Source organism: Ctenopharyngodon idella, chromosome 3 (genome assembly GCF_019924925.1).
Source record: "Ctenopharyngodon idella isolate HZGC_01 chromosome 3, HZGC01, whole genome shotgun sequence".
NCBI classification, from domain to species: domain Eukaryota; kingdom Metazoa; phylum Chordata; class Actinopteri; order Cypriniformes; family Xenocyprididae; genus Ctenopharyngodon; species Ctenopharyngodon idella.
In genome coordinates this window covers 2,040,651-2,058,561 of record NC_067222.1, presented here as the reverse complement: position 1 = coordinate 2,058,561, position 17,911 = coordinate 2,040,651, and the positions used below count along the sequence as shown (strand labels likewise).

The following is a 17,911-nucleotide window of genomic DNA, read 5'->3' as shown; positions in this document are numbered from 1 at the left end:
GATGGATGGATGCATTTTTTTTTTGGCTTAAAATCAGGTCCCCCATTCACTGCCATTATTAAGCTTGGAAGAGCCAGGATATTTTTAAATGTATCTCTGATTGTGTTTGTCTGAAAGAAGAAATGTAGGCCTATATACACCTTGGATGGCTTGAGGGGGAGTATGGGGTTATTTTTATTTTGGGGCAAACTATCCCTTTAAACTACCTTTATTTAGACAAATAAATCTGTATTTTGCATCTATTGTGTGTTGGAACTGTCAGTTGTAAACAGCATACCAGAAAAGCTGTCCATACCTCAAGTTGAACAGAATTTCCTTTCATTTTAAAGGCTTGAATTTTGATAATTGATGAGGAAAATCACAAAACCACCAAGCAAATTATCATACTACAAGCAGAAAATCTTCCTACATGACACATAATCCAAGCAACATAAATAGCACTCTACCATCTGAGGTGGAAATTATAGGTTGAAACTGAAACTGCACGTATACGAAGCTGGTCGAAACCGAAACAATTAGTTTATTTGTATTTGTGTTAACTTGTTACATCATTCAAACCCAACCATGCTGAACATTAAAAAAAAAAAAAAAAAAAAAAATTTAGAATGCAAGAGCTGAAAAATAGCAATGGTGACTTACCTTGTTCATGCTTCCCGCTTGCTGGGGATTGATGGCATTGTGTGCCCCCATCTGTGGTGCACCCTGGGTAAGTGTCTCCGCCAATACGCTGCCAGAAACACTGACCCCCGGCCCGGCGCCTGCTCCTACCGGTGTTCCCTGCATGCCCTGACCCTGGTACTGCATCCCTGGAGCTGCCCTGCCTCTTCCGGCAGGCCCCATCACGCCATTCATCATCTGCCCCTGCTGAGCCATGTTCTGCCCCATGAGTCCATGAGCCTGGTTGTTATTGTTCATCATGGCCGGGTTGAAACCCGTATTGAGGCCCATACCGGGACTATTGTTGCCCTGGCCGGTAGGGGTGCCGACCGGCTTCGGAGGTTGGGTCTGGTGACCGGGTGAGCCCTGGCCCATGGGACTCTTCCCCAAGGCTCCCAGTTGGCCACCCATTCCAGGCTGAGGGCTGAGGTTTCCAGCCAGACCAGAGCCGCTCCCTGCCTGCAGGAGCTGAGACAGCTGCTTGTGCTTGGCAGCAGCATCCGAGACGGTGCCCCCCATCCGGCCTCCCACCCCTCCATCTCCGTTAGAGGGCATGGACATCAGCCCCAGGTCTCCGTTGGGTATCAGCTCATCTGGAAGATCGTTTTCCAAGTCGAACAAGGACACAAAGTCTAGGAAAAGAGGAAAAAGAGGGTTTTAGCACAGGTCATCATCTTATTAACTAAACAACCAACATGCAGCTCAGAGGTGATAAACCGATATTTCAGTTTGGCCAATATTTGACCATTTTAGCTTGATACTAGGTTGACAATCGGCCTAATCAGAATGAACTCAAGAATTTCTAATAAATATACCTTGTAAATGAATATTATACTTTTTCAGTTTCTCATATTTTGTGAATTGAGTATAGTTTGTGTAATGGTGTGTGCACACCAAAAGCAAATTTAATTTATGTGAGCAGATTACATACAAAGTCAATACAAAGATGCGAAAAGACGTAATTTTGCGCTGGGCAACGCGAAAGATGCAAATTAGATGACACGACTGCCGCAAATGCGCGATATTCTCTGCAATAGCGTCTTCCACGGAAGTTGAAAAATCTCAACTCGAGCAAGAAATTCGCACGGCGCATTGTCGCGCCACCCAATCAGCGAAGATCTTCTTGACACATCCGGTTGTATCTGAAAATGGAGGAGAGCATTATTGTAGCCGTCTGTGGGCACCCTGAAATTTATGACGCAAATTCTTATTCATACAGAGACTGGACCAAAAAAGGAGATAGCTTGGAGAAAAGTAAGCGAGGAAGTTGGACTACCTGGAAAGTGATGAAAATATGCATCTGTTACTTGATTCTAGCTATGAGTTTTACATTACTACGAACTGGATGACTTGTTGTTGTTGATGATGATGATGTTGATGTGTGTGAAGACACTCATCGTGCAATGTTTTTATTTGCCTGAGTGACGCGAAAAACAAGTCATAACACCGCGACTCGCTTTTGGTGTGCACACATCCTAAGTCTCAATTGCTATCATAATAAAATGGTAATAAACATGTAAATATCATTCTTTTTCTGTTGTAATTTTTTTTTTTAATCAGGGCTCAAAATTACTTGGTAGCACTGGTGCTCCCAACTTCAAAACGTTAGGAGCACCAGCAAAAATTCAGGAGCACCACAACTAATATATTATATATTATTCTTTTTACTATCGAGTTTATGGTCACTGAATGGCTTTCCTGAGGCAAATGTAACATTTTGTGACATTTGTTTGCAAGCTGTTTTATTGGCGTCTTTCTGCGGTTGAAACTCTGATTAAGTGAGTACATTAGAGATGGATTCATTTCAGTAAACTGTATCTTTCAGCATACTTTTTGATGTTCATTAATGTTTATTTTGTGCTGTAACAGCAGAAAAGAGGAAGAGATAATAGGTTCACGTGCCGCTTGACCTGAGGTGTTACAGCGATCTGTAATGCCACATTAAAGAGCGCCAAAACCACAAGCATTGTTTGAATCCCGTAGTAAAATTGACAATTTAAAAGCTGAGACTTTGTTTTATATCAAAAGTAACCTGATCTGTCTTATCTGTCGGCGGGCTGTCTGTGTCCTTCTTTGGCTCTGTGATGTATCTTTCACTGCGTGACAAAATGGACGTGTGGCGAACAGTGAGTTTGAATGAGAGTTGGTGGCCCTGCATGACAGCATTTTTTGTAGTTATGCTAAACGTTATGTTTGTTATGTTTTATGCTGTTAAATTCCCACATTTTATGGGTTCGACTTTGTTTGCACTATGCACTCCTAAGCGCCGTGTCGTCTTCTATTGGATTTGATCCGGGAGGGCTGCATTACAGTATTGCGCTACAGCGCCCCACTGGTCAAACCGCGTTATTGCAAGCCCTTCAAATAGGTCATATGAGATCAAAAGACTATTCGACAACAAAAGTATTTGTCGACAATAAAAAATTGTCAACGTTTGTCGATAATGTCGACTAATCGTTTCAGCCCTAGGTTGGGAGCATATGCGACTAAAACGGTCGCAATTTCAAGCCTTGTGAATTGAGTAAATTGTGTACATCTCAACTGCTATCATTATAAATGGCAAAAGATATGTATATGTAATGTATATGTTATTATCAGTTGGCTGCCCTGCTCTCTAAACATTGTCACTGGCCCATATCGGTTAACTTTTCACTGACTGTTTTGACTCCTGTTAACAATGAAAACATAGTTTTGTCTAATAAAGGTCATAGTTTGCACGCATACACTCAAACTTTGTGCTTTGAAAACTGCGTGAGGAAGTTAACGCTGTTGTAATGTCTCCTCATTCTCAGCAGGGAGTGCTCAGATTCATGGCTAAAAATAAGAATCACTCCAGCCGCTCATCTGTTACCCCTCGTACCCCCCTAGTCTTCAACAGCTGCCTGTCAGTCTGGTCTACCTCCTCACCACTGAGACCAACACAGTGTGTCGTGTGCTTAAATTTTTAAAGTTAAAAAAAAAAATTAAAAATAAATAGACTAACATTGCAATCAAACACCAAATAAAACAGGCTCAAAACGATAATATACTGTAAAATTAATATACTGTTAAATGCACAATGATAAACTGCATAATTCGATTTAGAATTTTTACAACACTCATGACATTAGACAAATCTGAATGGGTACAAAGACCAAACCTTTAAAACTTGGCACAGATCATGAAGCTTCAATGTTGTAATTTGACAATACACTGTAGTATCTACATTATTTTTTTCACAGAAATACAACAGTCCTCCAAAATATGTTGTCAGCATACAAAACCTGAGATGACCCATCTGATTATTCTTGCCATATAAAAGCGCATCCACTAAATATGAAGCTATAACACTTTTTCAAAAACAAATCTAGATTGATCAGACAAATCGTAAAGAAGAGTTTATTGATATTGAATGAGATAACAGGTGTGTTCATGTGGTTTGAATGCGATCTTTAAAAATTCTGCTTATAAAACTTTTATAATCACTACACCTGTATAAAACTACAATAAGTCAGAACAAATCCTACAAGACCATCACTCAATGAGAAGAGACAAAACTGCTCAGCTAGCTTAAAAAAAAAAAAGTGACACCATAATGTGGATTAAAACCGACATAGCATTTGGCTTTTTGACTGACATTAATAATTTAATTATTAAAGTCTATTCAACAACATACTGGCAAATGTATCGCTAGAGGTTTTTAGAGAATAAAAATTTAAAGGGACAGTTCACCCATAAATAAAAATTCTGTCATCAAATACTCACCCTTATGTCATTTCAAACCCATAAGACTCATTCATCTTCAAAACACAAAGAGGTAAAGTTTTGGATGCATGGACTTAAAATGAAATATTGAATGGCTTCAAAAAATAGTACAGGAGTCATATGGACCATTTTTAAGATACTTTCAATTTAAGGAAAAAAAGTTGCCAAGATAATCTTCAAAAATGTTTGTGTTCCCCTGAGGAAAGTCAGATTTGGAACAACATGAGGGTGAGTAAATGACAATTTTCATGACAATTTTAATTTTTTTGATAAAATAAACCAACAGAATGATTTCATATATCGAAATTATCGAAATATCGCAAATGCATATCTGAATTATTTTAATAGGGTACTTCAAAAAGTTGCGAAAAGTCAAAGTTTTAGGTTGATGCATATAGCAGAGAATAGACTGGGCACGCAACTGTTACTTACGTGTGACTTTCTTGACATTAAAAAGAGTTGAGCGCAATAAGCTGAGAAAAACAACTAATTGCAGTATTTGCGCTGTCTGACACACATCCGAAATGCGCGCACAGAAAGCCGCCTCTCGGACAGCATGCAATCCTGAATTCAGTTCTCTTTCGTGGCTTATTGCACTCAATCGATTGACTATGGAAGTCAATGGGGACCAGAAATTGTTTGGTTACCCACATTCTTCAAAATATCTTCTTTCAAGTTCCACAGAACAAAGAAACTCAAAGTTTTAGAACAACTTGAAGGTGAGGAAATGACAATTTAATTTTTTTGGTAAAATAAACAGAATGTAATATCAGTCATCATATATATATATTAATAAAAATTAGGGCTGCACGATATATATATCGAAATATCAGGATTTTAATAGGCTACTTCAAAAAGTTTTAGGTTGACGCGTATAGCAGAGAATAGACTGGGCACGCGACTAACTTACGTGTGACTTTCCAAGTTAAGCACAATAAGCTGTGGAAAAATAACTAATTGTGGTACTCGCTGTCTGACACACATCCAAAGCAACCTCTTAGACAGCGTGCGATCCCGAATTCAGTTCTTTCATGGCTTATTGCACTCAAACGAGTGCAATAGTCAATGGGGACCAGAAACTGCTTGGATACCCACATTCTTCAAAATATCTTCTTTTAAGTTCCACAGAACAAAGAAACAAACAGGTTTAGAACAACTTGAGAGTAAGTAAATGATGACAGAATTTTATTTTGGGGTGAACTATCCCTTTAAGTTTTCATAAAAGCACTGCGTTGATGAATCCAGGCAGTCGCTCAGACGGCATCAGATCTCATCCGTACTGAGCCCTTCTACCCACAGCACCCTTCCCCAAATCAGTCATGCTTCAGTCGAGACATTAAACCACGCAGCGAGCTGTCTGCCTGAAGCTGGTGGAGGGCAGCATTTACACGCTTGGCTGTGTTTGTATGTACACTAATGCAAACACGGCTGGAATAAAAGTGCACCCACGGCTGCCACACGCTCACAATAATGAGGAGGAACACCCAGCTGGCAAACAACACACCCACTGGAACCATCTCCGAGAACAGCAAATGGCGAAAAAAAAAATGTGGAACACAAAAAAAGACCACAGAGACTTAACACAAACCCACAAATTAGCATGCATACTAGCGGACATGTGCACATGTTGCCGTTCTCACACCAGCAGTCCACAGTACAGTAAATGTGGCTTACAGCTACAGTACAGCTGCAGAGTAGTGTGGACTTAGCGGAGAAGAGACCAACACGTGGACTGCTTATTGACAAGCCATACTACTAAACAGCTCATCTACACTGAAGAAATGTTTTTTCTTGAAGTTGTAAATAAACAGATTATTGGAGGGCGTTGAGATGCTACTCAAGTCCTTCTACTTCAAAATTTCACATTTAATTCAATGCGTTTTGGATGCCAACTGCCGTAAAACACAGAGGAAGAAGAAGAATGTGATTAATTGTGATAAATAAGTCAAGCATCATTCATAACATGCTAAAAACCACTTCAAACACCTTAGCAACCTAATAGCAATGCCCTTGCAACCACACACAACCCTCTAGCATCATAGTTGGCTCACATTACCATCAGAAAATGTCTAGTTTTGTGTTTAGTAAACTTCTGTGTGCACTAAAAGTTGCATATTAATCCAAAAACATGGGAGGAATTAGGGAGACAGGAAATAACGTCTCTCTCCACACCGAGCTGTGGAATTTCCTGATGCGAGTCTTAAGTTATGCTCTTAAGCAAAACGCTACTTTCTCCAACACAAAACATGCTGCTACGCAAGAAACTGTCTGCAATTAGGATGTCCACTGAAATCCTAACCGGTAAGCACGCTAGGCAAGATACAGACTGGTCATCACATTTTTAACAGTTTTACATTTTCTGGAGAGTGAGCGATGCTTGCCTGTGCAAAACTCACCATCATGACGCTATGAAGCCAGGGCACCGTCATGACGCTCAACCACGAAGCCAGGGCCCTACTAGGGGCTTTCAAGTGGGCTGCAGGCTGACTTAATATTATTTAATTTTTAAATTAAATGATTAATAATAAGCATTCATCTATTAAAAGTCTAACTCTAAATTAACATTCTAAAAAAACTTAACCAAGATGTAAACTGAAATCTCTCTTGGGGCTTTAAATATTGTGTTGGAAAATTTATTCTAAAAGATGGGAAATCACTGCACTAAAATCCCTGCAAAACAGCGATATTCAGCTGACTAAAACCGCAACAGATGGTACATGATAGCTTGCACGCGAAATGGGGATGAAAAGAAAACTTCTGCTTTGCTTAAGACTGATATCATTGTCATTGCACTGATTATTAACAGCCCTAATAGAAACACGCAATAAATCCGCATTTGAGATGTAGTCAAACCTCTATGAATAACTTGCAACAAGATCTCATTCAAAAGCGCATTTTAAGATAAATATCAGAGTCAGTGTCATGACATACCACAGCAATTCTTACACAGTCAGCAGCTGAATGGCTTCAAAGCTGCTTCAAAAGCCACTATCAGTTCAAGTGTGTAAAAAAGACTTTCTGGACTATATTATATAGAGATGATTATTACATGTCTTATGAAGACATTTTATGATAATAAATAGTGATTTTTTTTAATTTTTTTTACTGAAATCGAAAATAAAGCTTTCATTTAGCCAAATAAAAATTAATCAACATAGTAGTACAAACATTTAAATTGCACATAAGGCAGTTTTTATATCAACTTTTTTTCTGTTTTTTACTCTGAAGGTCCTTGCAAACTAAGTCAGAAATTTTCATTTGCATTTTTCGTATACGTCATCCTAAAAATTTGTCGCGCACAGAAACCTTGCACACTGAGTCTGATGCGTATTAATTAATCCGTTGTGAAAAAATTCGCAAAACAATACAAAATGGAGTCTTCAAGCAGTGAGGATGATTTTGTTGTCCTCTCTCTACTTAAAAAGAGAAAAAGAAAGAGGAAACATTGGGTCCATCCAATCCTGAGACTGCGTAGAGAGAAAGGAGAGTTCCATCACCTTATCAAGGAGCTGCAGGATTATCCAGAGCGATTCAAAGTTTACTTCAGGATGTCAGTGGTTCAGTTTAATGCTTTGCTAGCGATACTGGATTTTGGCATTCGCTTGTACGGTGGCACTGAATTGTCAAAACACCTCTCAAAATGCTTGCTACGGATGCAAAAAACACAGAAAATTGAACACGATCCGAATTTATTATTTTTTTTTTTATGACGGACAAAAGTTTTCGGAGCCAGTGTGTAAACGTGATTGACAACGTGAGGACGTATTTATTTTTTAACGTGCGAAAATTGCGCAAGGACTATAACTTGTTGTTGAAATAAACATTTAAACAGAGGCTGTAATAAAAACTTGGTTTCATGACTGATTTATTGAAACAAATAATAAATGATTATGTTACATGTTAAGTAAAAATATAAATCAGGATTTTTCCTGCATTGAAAATATTTTAGCACCTGCCAAAATAAATCAAAATACTGCTGTTCTGCAGTACTAGTATTCGCGGAAAGCTGGCTGCTTTAAAACATTCCCCTGAGTGTTTGTGTAGGCACTCTGTGAAGAGCGTCAAAGGTGTCTATTTAAATCGTGTTTTTGCAGCGTTGAGCTTGTAGCCATTCACAGACATATGTTGCGCGCGTGAACGTAATGGCCAATCAGAGGGGTTTAAATTAGTCAGAATGCACTCAAAATGGCTAACTTTTTGTTTAGCGTGAGTTCACGTTGACCCGAAGTAATTGACCCTTTGCAAAGACATTGCAAAGGCCATGGAGATCTCATGCAGAGAAAAATACATTGCTGAGCAAAGACACTAACAACGTGCCGACAAACAAGATAGAGCAGGTTACTTTTGGTATGAAAAAGTCTCAGCTTTCAAATTTTGTCATTTAAGAAATTCAAACAATAAATACTGTTTTGTGGCTCTTTAACGTGTCGTGACAGATCGCTGTAGCACCTCAGTTTAAGCAGCAAATGAACTTATCAACTCTTCCTACTAGTTATAGCATTCATAAACATGAATGAACATCAGAAGTTATGTTGATTCAACCGCAGAAAGACATCAATACACACCATTTTTCAAGTTCAAGTCCACCGATGTTAATCTATTAACTCTGTCTGGTTTGTTTGTTGGACAAAATGGCGGATTTGGCATTATAATTGGTCAGATCGTCTGTCAATAAAACTCCCGGCGAAGGGCGAATAGACATCTTCAATGACAATAATCTTTGTTCGCTTTCTGTATATTTATATTTTTCATGCTGCTAACTACACGTTGCAAAGTTTCTGGATTGTAGGGCTGCCCCTGACTAAAGATTTTTCCAGTCGACTAGTAGTCGTTCATTTAAGCCATTAGTTGACTAATCGTTCATATTAATTTCATTACTTAGAGTGGGGGGCAGAATAGCTATGCCTCGCGCTCAAGCACATGCAAAAGTAATGATTATGTGTCAGAAAAAATAGCAAGTTTATATAAGTTTATTATTATAAAATAACATTTTAATTGTTTATTAATAAACTAGTGTTTTCTGTGTCTGCAAAGATGAAGCTGCAAAGATGAAGTTGACGATGCCGACTCGTCATCTCCGCAGTAACACACCTATAGAGAGAAATGCACATTTCATATGGATTACATAATTCGAGAGTATTTGTTTTCGATTCAAACTGGTTTGTTTAAAAGTAGGAATTTCAAGCTTTCTATAGATATATTTCTCATATCTGTGAGGCAAGTAGCCTATACGCTGAGTTTCAGTTCATGTGACGCGCTGCTGTTCAGAGAGACCGAGACGTCAGAAAGCGCATCCTGTTTGTTTTCTTTATTTTACAAAAGCACAACGTTTTGTTGTTATTGCGAGTGTACACAAATAAAAGTAGACCCTTTACAGTTTGGAATGATGAATTACTCATATGTATGACAAACAATGACAGTATGTTTAAGTTGAACAAATGCAAGTAAACGTTTAGTCAACTATTAAGGGGCAGCCCTACTGGATTGACAACCATATATAAATGTGTGACATGAACACTTTCATGAAAATTTACGTCACAGCGCCTTTACGAACGATTTACAAAAAATTTGTTCTGCTGCTTGTGTTTCATGAATGAGGTCCACTGAATGGCTTTCCTGGGGTAAACGTAATGTTACGTGAAACATTGTTTACGAGCCGTGTTATTGATGTCTTTATGCAGTTGAAACACTGATTGAGTCATTACACTAAACATTTCAATAAGTTTACCATTTGTTTCAACAAACCTTCCAATGTTTATTTCATGCTATAACTAGTAGTAACGTGGAAGAAAAAAAAAGAAACACTAATTAAACATCACTATTTCAGTCAATGATTTTGGCCCTCCAAAACCATTGGCTGAAATTTTCAGTTGCTGAAATTTTTCGATGCATCACTAAAACAAAATTTAATATATTAACTTCCACACGTAGAGTATGGTACACAGATTTGTTGTACACTAATTCAATGCATTCCTGGTTGCAGACTAAACATTACATACCGGAAATAAGGGCCTTTGCTGGAATTGCTTTTGTGCAGCAGAGTCATACTGACAAGAACAGCGATCAGGCCATTTCTGATGGATTGTAAATGGCCTTTCACGCCAAGCACGTTTAAGTGACGCGAATGTTCAACGCGATGATGCTCTTGAATCAAAACATTAGATCCCTATGGAGCCATTCACACTGGGCACAATTAATCGTGGTCGATTTTTTTTCCCGTCGCACCACGATGAAACAGGCCACCGCCCAATTAGATTCGAGCTTTAGATCACGCACCTGGAGCCGCTGCTGTTGCACAAAAGGGCGAGATTGGTGCCGCCATTTTGAAAAACAGTGTAAACTGAAGAAAAGTATTCCAGGAAGAGAGAAGAGAGTATTTCTTTTATACATAATTTTCAATGCAGCTGAAACAGAGTACAGAGCACTATGTCTGTTTTCTTCCAGGTGCACGTGTGTTATGAGTCAGACAGCGCTCATTCGGTCTAGATCTGTCAATCATATTATGTGATCATAATTCCTGCCCTTCCGGATGACGACGTCCCGTACACTTCCTCGTTCTGAGCTCAGTACATAACTGAGAGAAGCGATTCTACAGATGAAACGCTTCTCTCTTCCAGTATCCAGAGGCTGTTCACAATAAGAGAAAGTCAGTATAACTTAAGAGGATTGTTTGTTTAACAAAATAAGGGCAAGAACTAATATAAAAAAAAAAATAAAAAAAAATAGAAGTATATCTGTCAAAGGGGTAAACTTATGGAATAAATGTGACAAAGAATTAAAATTGTGTAAATTCAAGAAAATGTTTAAGAACAAGGTGCTAAATAATTATATAATTTAATATGTAATATTTGTGTATGTAATATTTAAACTATTGTTTTATTATTCGACATGTGTATTTTTGAAATTATCGATGTATATTTTTGGAAAATGTCTTGTAATCAAGTCCAGGGGAAAAAAAGTGACGTTCATTTGATATATATGTATAAAGGGTAGGCATAATAAGCAGTGGCTTCAGCCTACACCTTTTTCGGTTATTATGTATGTTTTTATTTCTTATGAAAAATTGACTTCAAGGACCGAAATAAATTCTTGTTGAATTCTTGTTGAAAAAACACGAAGCCAAATAGACATATGATTACGACAATATATGTTCTATATGTTTTTTTATGCAGCTTGGGGTATTTTTATAACAATAAAGGAGGTTTACAAGAGAAATGCTAAGCAGGTGTAGTGTTCAGCTCGTTATAAAAAAGTTTTAAAGGGTTAGTTTACTCAAAAATTCAAAGATCATCATTTGTGTTCCAAGATGAACGAAGGTCTTAAGGGTTTGGAACGACATGAGGGTGAGTAATTAAATGACAGGATTTTCATTTTGGGGAGAACTAACCCTTTAAAGTGGGTTTCAAACAAAAACAGGAATCTCATAAATTGTGACGTGTAGCTTGATGCTAAATGTAGCTCTAATGCACCTGCTACTCAGCTGCGATTATTTTATGATTTGTTTGGTCAAAAGAATTCTCGTAACAATTACAAATAGTTTGTGTTTCTAATGTAGTACCAAACTTTATCTTAATTTACTGTTGTATGCGTGCAGCAGATGAGGTTAAAGCCAAATGGAATAACCTACGATACACATAAAAAATAAAATAAAAAAAAAAACTCATAAATTTGTTACTTTTATTTTTGCGCACAAAACTATTTTAACGATGACTATTTTACGCTGACTATTTTAACTATGTTTTTACTACTTTTCTGGACCTTGAATGTGGTAATTACATTGCTTTCTGTGGAGGGTAAAAAAACCTCTCGGATTTCATCAAAAACATCTTAATTTGTTTTCCGAAGATGAACTAAGGTCTTACGGGTTTGGAACGACATGAGGGTGAGTAATTAAGGATGTAAAATTCATTTTTGGGTGAACTAACCCTTTAAGATTATCACATAGACCAGGTTCTGGGGTGAAAGTCTTACCTGAACCCAGTCTGAGAGGATTCTTATGTGCCAGATAAGTGTCTCAACCTGAACCTGGCTTGCTTTGATGCAACAGGTGAGATCAAGAGAGAGTGACCAAAAATCGTTTCGACTGACATATTTTGCTAATATTCACACTTTTCATCAGTTATCGATGTTTGTTACGGAAAAATGCAACCATTTGATAGGCATCTAAATAAAAGCAACCAACAACTGTACTTTTAAGTATGCAAAAGTAATTGTTTTTCTGGAATAAACAAGTTATTCATTCTCAAGCGACAAATATGCAGCTTAACAATTAAGACAAATAAAAATAAAGATGGCTTAGTCACACTTAACAAAAACGATTAATTTGTTAAAGCTGCAGTCTGTAAATTTTACCTCTTTGTCACCATCTCTGTTTGAATCCTGAAATTGCAGTTATTTGCGGAGTAATCTTCTTTACGCGGGTTGTGCATTGGCAAGGTTCCTCCGCGTGGAAGAATCTAATGTTTTGAGGTGTATATGTGGTTTGTCTATCAACGCACCAGTTGTCAACAATGATTATCGTTTTGAACTTTTATGATTACAATCCGCCATCAAAATGACAAGTTTAATTATATTCCAGCTGCTAGGGCTGTGCAATTAATTGTATTTTCGATTTCGATTTCAATTTCGATTTTGGCTTCCAACGATTATGAAAACAAGATAATGGAGGTAAAATGATTACTGTACCGCTGCTGCATTCCGTTCAGCACACTTTCCTTCACAGCAGTGCGCTTTTATTCTTCCCTAACCCAAACTTAACATCCAAACCAGCCGAATAAGAGAGGGATGTAAAATGCAGTCTACTGTTGCTAAACTTCGGGAGGTGCTTTATATTAAACATGAACCGTGCTATTAAAAAGCGCATTAAGCCGTGAAATGGACGCTGTTCCCTAGGCGGCCACCTGTGCGCGCGCTCCGAGACAGTGCGGAACGCGCATAAGCAAAGGGCTTCAGATACGTGCCTAAAGAGTCAAATAGCCAACATAAATATATCGAAATGCCGTTTTGGCAAGTATCCCCATAAATGCAGTTGGTTATGTCTTAAGTGTACACTGAGAAAGTGCGCGTGTGTATTACTGCCTTCACGTGCTATCGGAAATTTGATAATTACCACTTCTGAATTTGTGATTACGAGCTCATCGCATTCATGTTGCGAAATGAAAGGGTGTTCATGTGCAATTTTTATCTAGGAAACTGGTATTTACCATAATTCCGAGACCTCGTTAAGGCAGCATAACAGTAGGCTTATATTGGGTCCGTGCAGCTCTTAAAGGGACAGCAGCCAACATTAATGATTGCTAAAGTCATTGTTAATCTAACAAGAAAAGACAAAGATAAAATCACTCACTGCTCTTGAATTAATAACTTTTTTAATTTTACATAAGAATTAGTCTATATTTAATGTATAAACCAGTTATTTTACATTTGATTACTTTATTCAATTTCTGTTGGGTATTACTTATCTAAATACCACTGTTAGTACATCTATCTGAAAAACCTAAAGCACTGTTTATTTCATTTGTATTTTTGTTCTGTTGTATTTTTTTGTCTGCTTTGTTTGTAATTAGTTTTTGTTCTTATTTAAAGGAACACTCCACTTTTTTTGAAAATAGGCTCATTTTTCAGCTCCCCTAGAGTTAAACAGTTGAGTTTTACCGTTTTCGAATCCATTCAGCCTATCTCCGGGTCTGGCGGTACCACTTTTAGCATAGCTTAGCATAGTTCATTGAATCTGATTAGACCAAGCATCTCGTTAAAAAATGACCAAAGAGTTTCAATATTTTTCCTATTTAAAACTCGACTCTTCTGTAGTTACATCGTGTACTAAGACCGACGGAAAATTAAAAGTTGTGATTTTCTAAGCCGTTATGACTAGGAACTATACTGTCACTCCGGCGTAATGATCAAGGAACTTTGCTGCCGTACCATGGCTGCAGCAGGCGCAATGATATTAAACAGCGTCTCTCACAAATGTCTCCATGGTTGCAAGGCACGCTCCCTGTGCAAGCAGGGGGTCACAGGCGCTGCGTAATATCATTGCGCCTGCTGCAGCCATGGTACGGCAGCAAAGTTCCTTGATTATTACGCCAGAATGAGAGTATAGTTCCTAGCCATATCGGCCTAGAAAATCGCAACTTTTCATTTTCCGTCAGTCTTAGTACACGATGTAACTACAGAAGAGTCAAGTTTCAAATAGGAAAAATATTGAAATTCTTTGGTCATTTTTTAAAGAGATGCTAACGGTCTAATCAGATTCAATGAACTATGCTAAGCTATGCTAAAAGTGGTACTGCCAGACCCGGAGATCGGCTGAATGGATTCGAAAACGGTAAAACTCAACTGTTTAACTCTAGGGGAGTTGGAAAATGAGCCTATTTTCAAAAAAAGTGGAGTGTTCCTTTAATTGTTGACTGTTTATTGTCTTCTGTAGCTGTTTTGAGGGCTTTTTTACTTACATTAACCTAGTATTAGTTTTTGCTGAAGTATTAATAATTGTGAAATTTCACTGACATTTAAAATTACTCATATCATGAAATAAGACTTTGATCATATCACCCACAATAATCGTGTTAAATAATCGTGATTTCAATATTAACCAAAATAATTGTGATTATGATTTTTGCCACAATCGAGCAGCCTTACCAGCTGCTGTAAGAACAAACGATCCGCCACCTGCAGTATCCACACACGCGATATAGCCTACTAGCCCGGACTCCTTTATGTAAACAGACGTGATGTAATGATGCAAAGATGAATGGCGGAAGCTCGTATTTCCCACGGAAACCTACCAGTACCACTCGAATTAGAACAGATTATTACAAGCTTACCTTTGTGAATTGGGCTAAGGTAAGGAGATCGTTTTGAACATTGGCTGGTTATGTACTTGCTCAAAAATTGATTTTTTGATAATTTGTAACCCAAAACAATTACGGACTGCAGCTTTAACTATATTATTTAACATAATGAATAATAATTCTACAGCATATTAATCTTATTTAATGTTAATCTCAACCTTTACTAATACTTTAAGGTCAAAAGTTGTATCTGTTAAAGGGTTAGTTCACCCAAAAGTGAATATAATGTAATTTATTACTCACCCTCATGTCGTTCCAAACCCGTAAGACCTTCGTTCATCTTCGGAACACAAATTAATATATTTTTGATAAAATCCAGGAGGTTTTTTTGTCCCCAAAAGAAAGCAATGTAATTACTGTCATTCAAGGTCCAGAATAGTAGTAAAAACATTGTTAAAATAGAAGTGATGAGAATACTTTTTGTGCACAAAACAAATCAAAAATAACCCAGTGAAAAACAAAAATAACTACTTTATTCAACAATTTTTTCTCTACCCTGTCAGTCTCCTACACAGTGAATGCAGTGCAGAGCTTCCGCGTTTACGTCCGAACGTCGGCTCAGTATTGGCGGGCTCCTGTGTCAGCATCGGCCAATACTGAGCTGGCGTTCGAAGGTAAACACGGAAGCTCTGCACTGTGTTCACCGTGTAGGAGACTGACAGGGTAGAGAAGAAATTGTTGAATAAAGTAGTTATTTTTGTTTTTCGTGCACAAAAAGTATTATTGTCGCTTCATAACATTAAGGTTGAACCACTGCAGTCACATTGACTATTTTAACAATGTCTTTAATACCTTTGCCAGAAATTCTGTTGCTTAATTAAAAAAAAAACTCTCAGATTTCATCAAAAATATCTTAATTTGCGTTCCATAGATCTTACAGGTTTGGAACGACATGAGGGTGAGTAATTAATGACAGAAACTTCATTTTTGGGTGACCTTTGGGTTTAACCGATTATCTTTAATCCTGAGTCTACCGATAAACCGCACAATTAGATAGTTGTGTATAAAAGCACCCAACAACAATACGCAACAATTATAAAATATGTAAAAAAAAAAATAAATAAATAAAAAAAATTACATAAAAAATAATCTGAGTGATTATCTTTGTAGTAAATAACAGTAATTAATTCTCAAGTGAGAAACAAGTAGCTTAACAATTAACTTAAAACAAAGATAAACTGGGACCGTTTAGGTCACATAATAGCTTTGAATAAACAACAATTGTAATACTAACAAGAATTATTATTAATAAAAAAAAATCATAATGCATGTTTTTTTACTGCTGTCTAATGATCATCTAGTTATTAGTGTGTAAAAAAATTGATTCTGCATATCAGTTATCAGAAACGTTAGTTTAAAAACAATAGATATTGTCAAAGAAAAAGCATAACTGATCAGTCTCTAGTAAGACCTGGATCTGGTCTGAGATGTGAGAGTCCCACATAAACCGAGTCTTGAGGACAACCGAGAATCTTACCTGCACTGACCGATTTGTGGTGGGACAGGTGAGCAGCATACCTGATGTTGAGACTTACCTGGTCCTAATCTGGACGGTTTCTGATAGGACAGATGAGATTGCTACCTGAACCTGGCCTGGGAGATTTCTTATTGAACACGTGAGAGTTTAGTCTGGTCTTAAAAGGGTTTCTGGTCGGATATTTGACGTCTAAGCAAATTTATTTATGAGACAGGTGACCTGACTGAGAGGTTCTTATCTAGATTTCTGATATGACGGATGACGTCTAAGAAGTTTTCAGATTTGACAGGTGAGATCTGACAAGAAGTGAGCATCTTACCTGGAGTGTCGGAGGAGGACAGCGCAGGTGAGTTCAGTTTGGGCCGCTTTGCGTTGGGGGGACCCATATCCAGTAGATTATCAGCCATCGTGCTCTCTCTCGCTTCACAAAAAAAACACGTAAAAGCAATAAATTCGTCTTCCAAGAGCCCGGGAGGGGGACAAAGCGAAATAAATCAAATCAACCCTCGGGTTTTTCTATTATTATTCAGCGATCAGGAGCCAATAATTAACAGATGGGGCTCAAACGCGACTCAACAGCGCCCCGCTTCGCCATCGCCATTCACCCCATGATAATCCAACACCCAAAACCCGCATAATTAACCTTAATGATCGCCCCAAACCCCACAAAAATAAATTATATCATCGTTAAAACCGAGAATTAAACGACGAAGGGAAAAAATCTCAATCTCGATTCCTTCAAGTGGTTCGCGTGAGTCTCTTCAAAAATGCTATTTTCTGCGAATAAAAATAAAGACCTTCAAGCTCCATGTCCAGCCCGAATCGAATAATCAGTAAAGTCCAGAAATATAAATGAAAAATTAGGGAAAAAATTATATTTTAATATAGGCGAGTGGCACAGGAGCGCCGCTCGCGCTGAAGGGGGAAATCAGATATACGGGGGTTTTCCAGCCGACCACAAAAACGGCTCCATTACGCTGATATTCGCCACAAAGATCCGCGATTTGCCCCAAAGCTTGTCGTTTTCGTCGCAGGGAAGCTATTTAGGCCGGTTCCGATGGAGCCGGATGCGTAAAAAATGATATAATGCTCTCCCGAAATCCTGACGCTCATCCGCGACAAGATGGCGGCTGTTGATTCCTTCGATACAAAAAGTTTTTTTTTCTTTTCCAGCCAGACT

At 37.9% G+C, this 17,911-nt stretch overlaps 1 protein-coding gene across 1 annotated transcript in view; it reads right to left on the bottom strand.

The window, feature by feature from the left end:
- The window catches only part of crebbpb (CREB binding protein b), a 53,589-nt gene extending 35,703 nt beyond the window's left edge, over positions 1-17,886 (bottom strand). The window contains 2 exon segments of the mRNA XM_051885269.1: positions 640-1,289; positions 17,051-17,886. Of these exon segments, the coding sequence (XP_051741229.1) occupies positions 640-1,289; positions 17,051-17,138 (738 nt within the window). The 5' untranslated portion in view covers positions 17,139-17,886.
- Between the last annotated feature and the right edge of the window lie 25 nt (positions 17,887-17,911).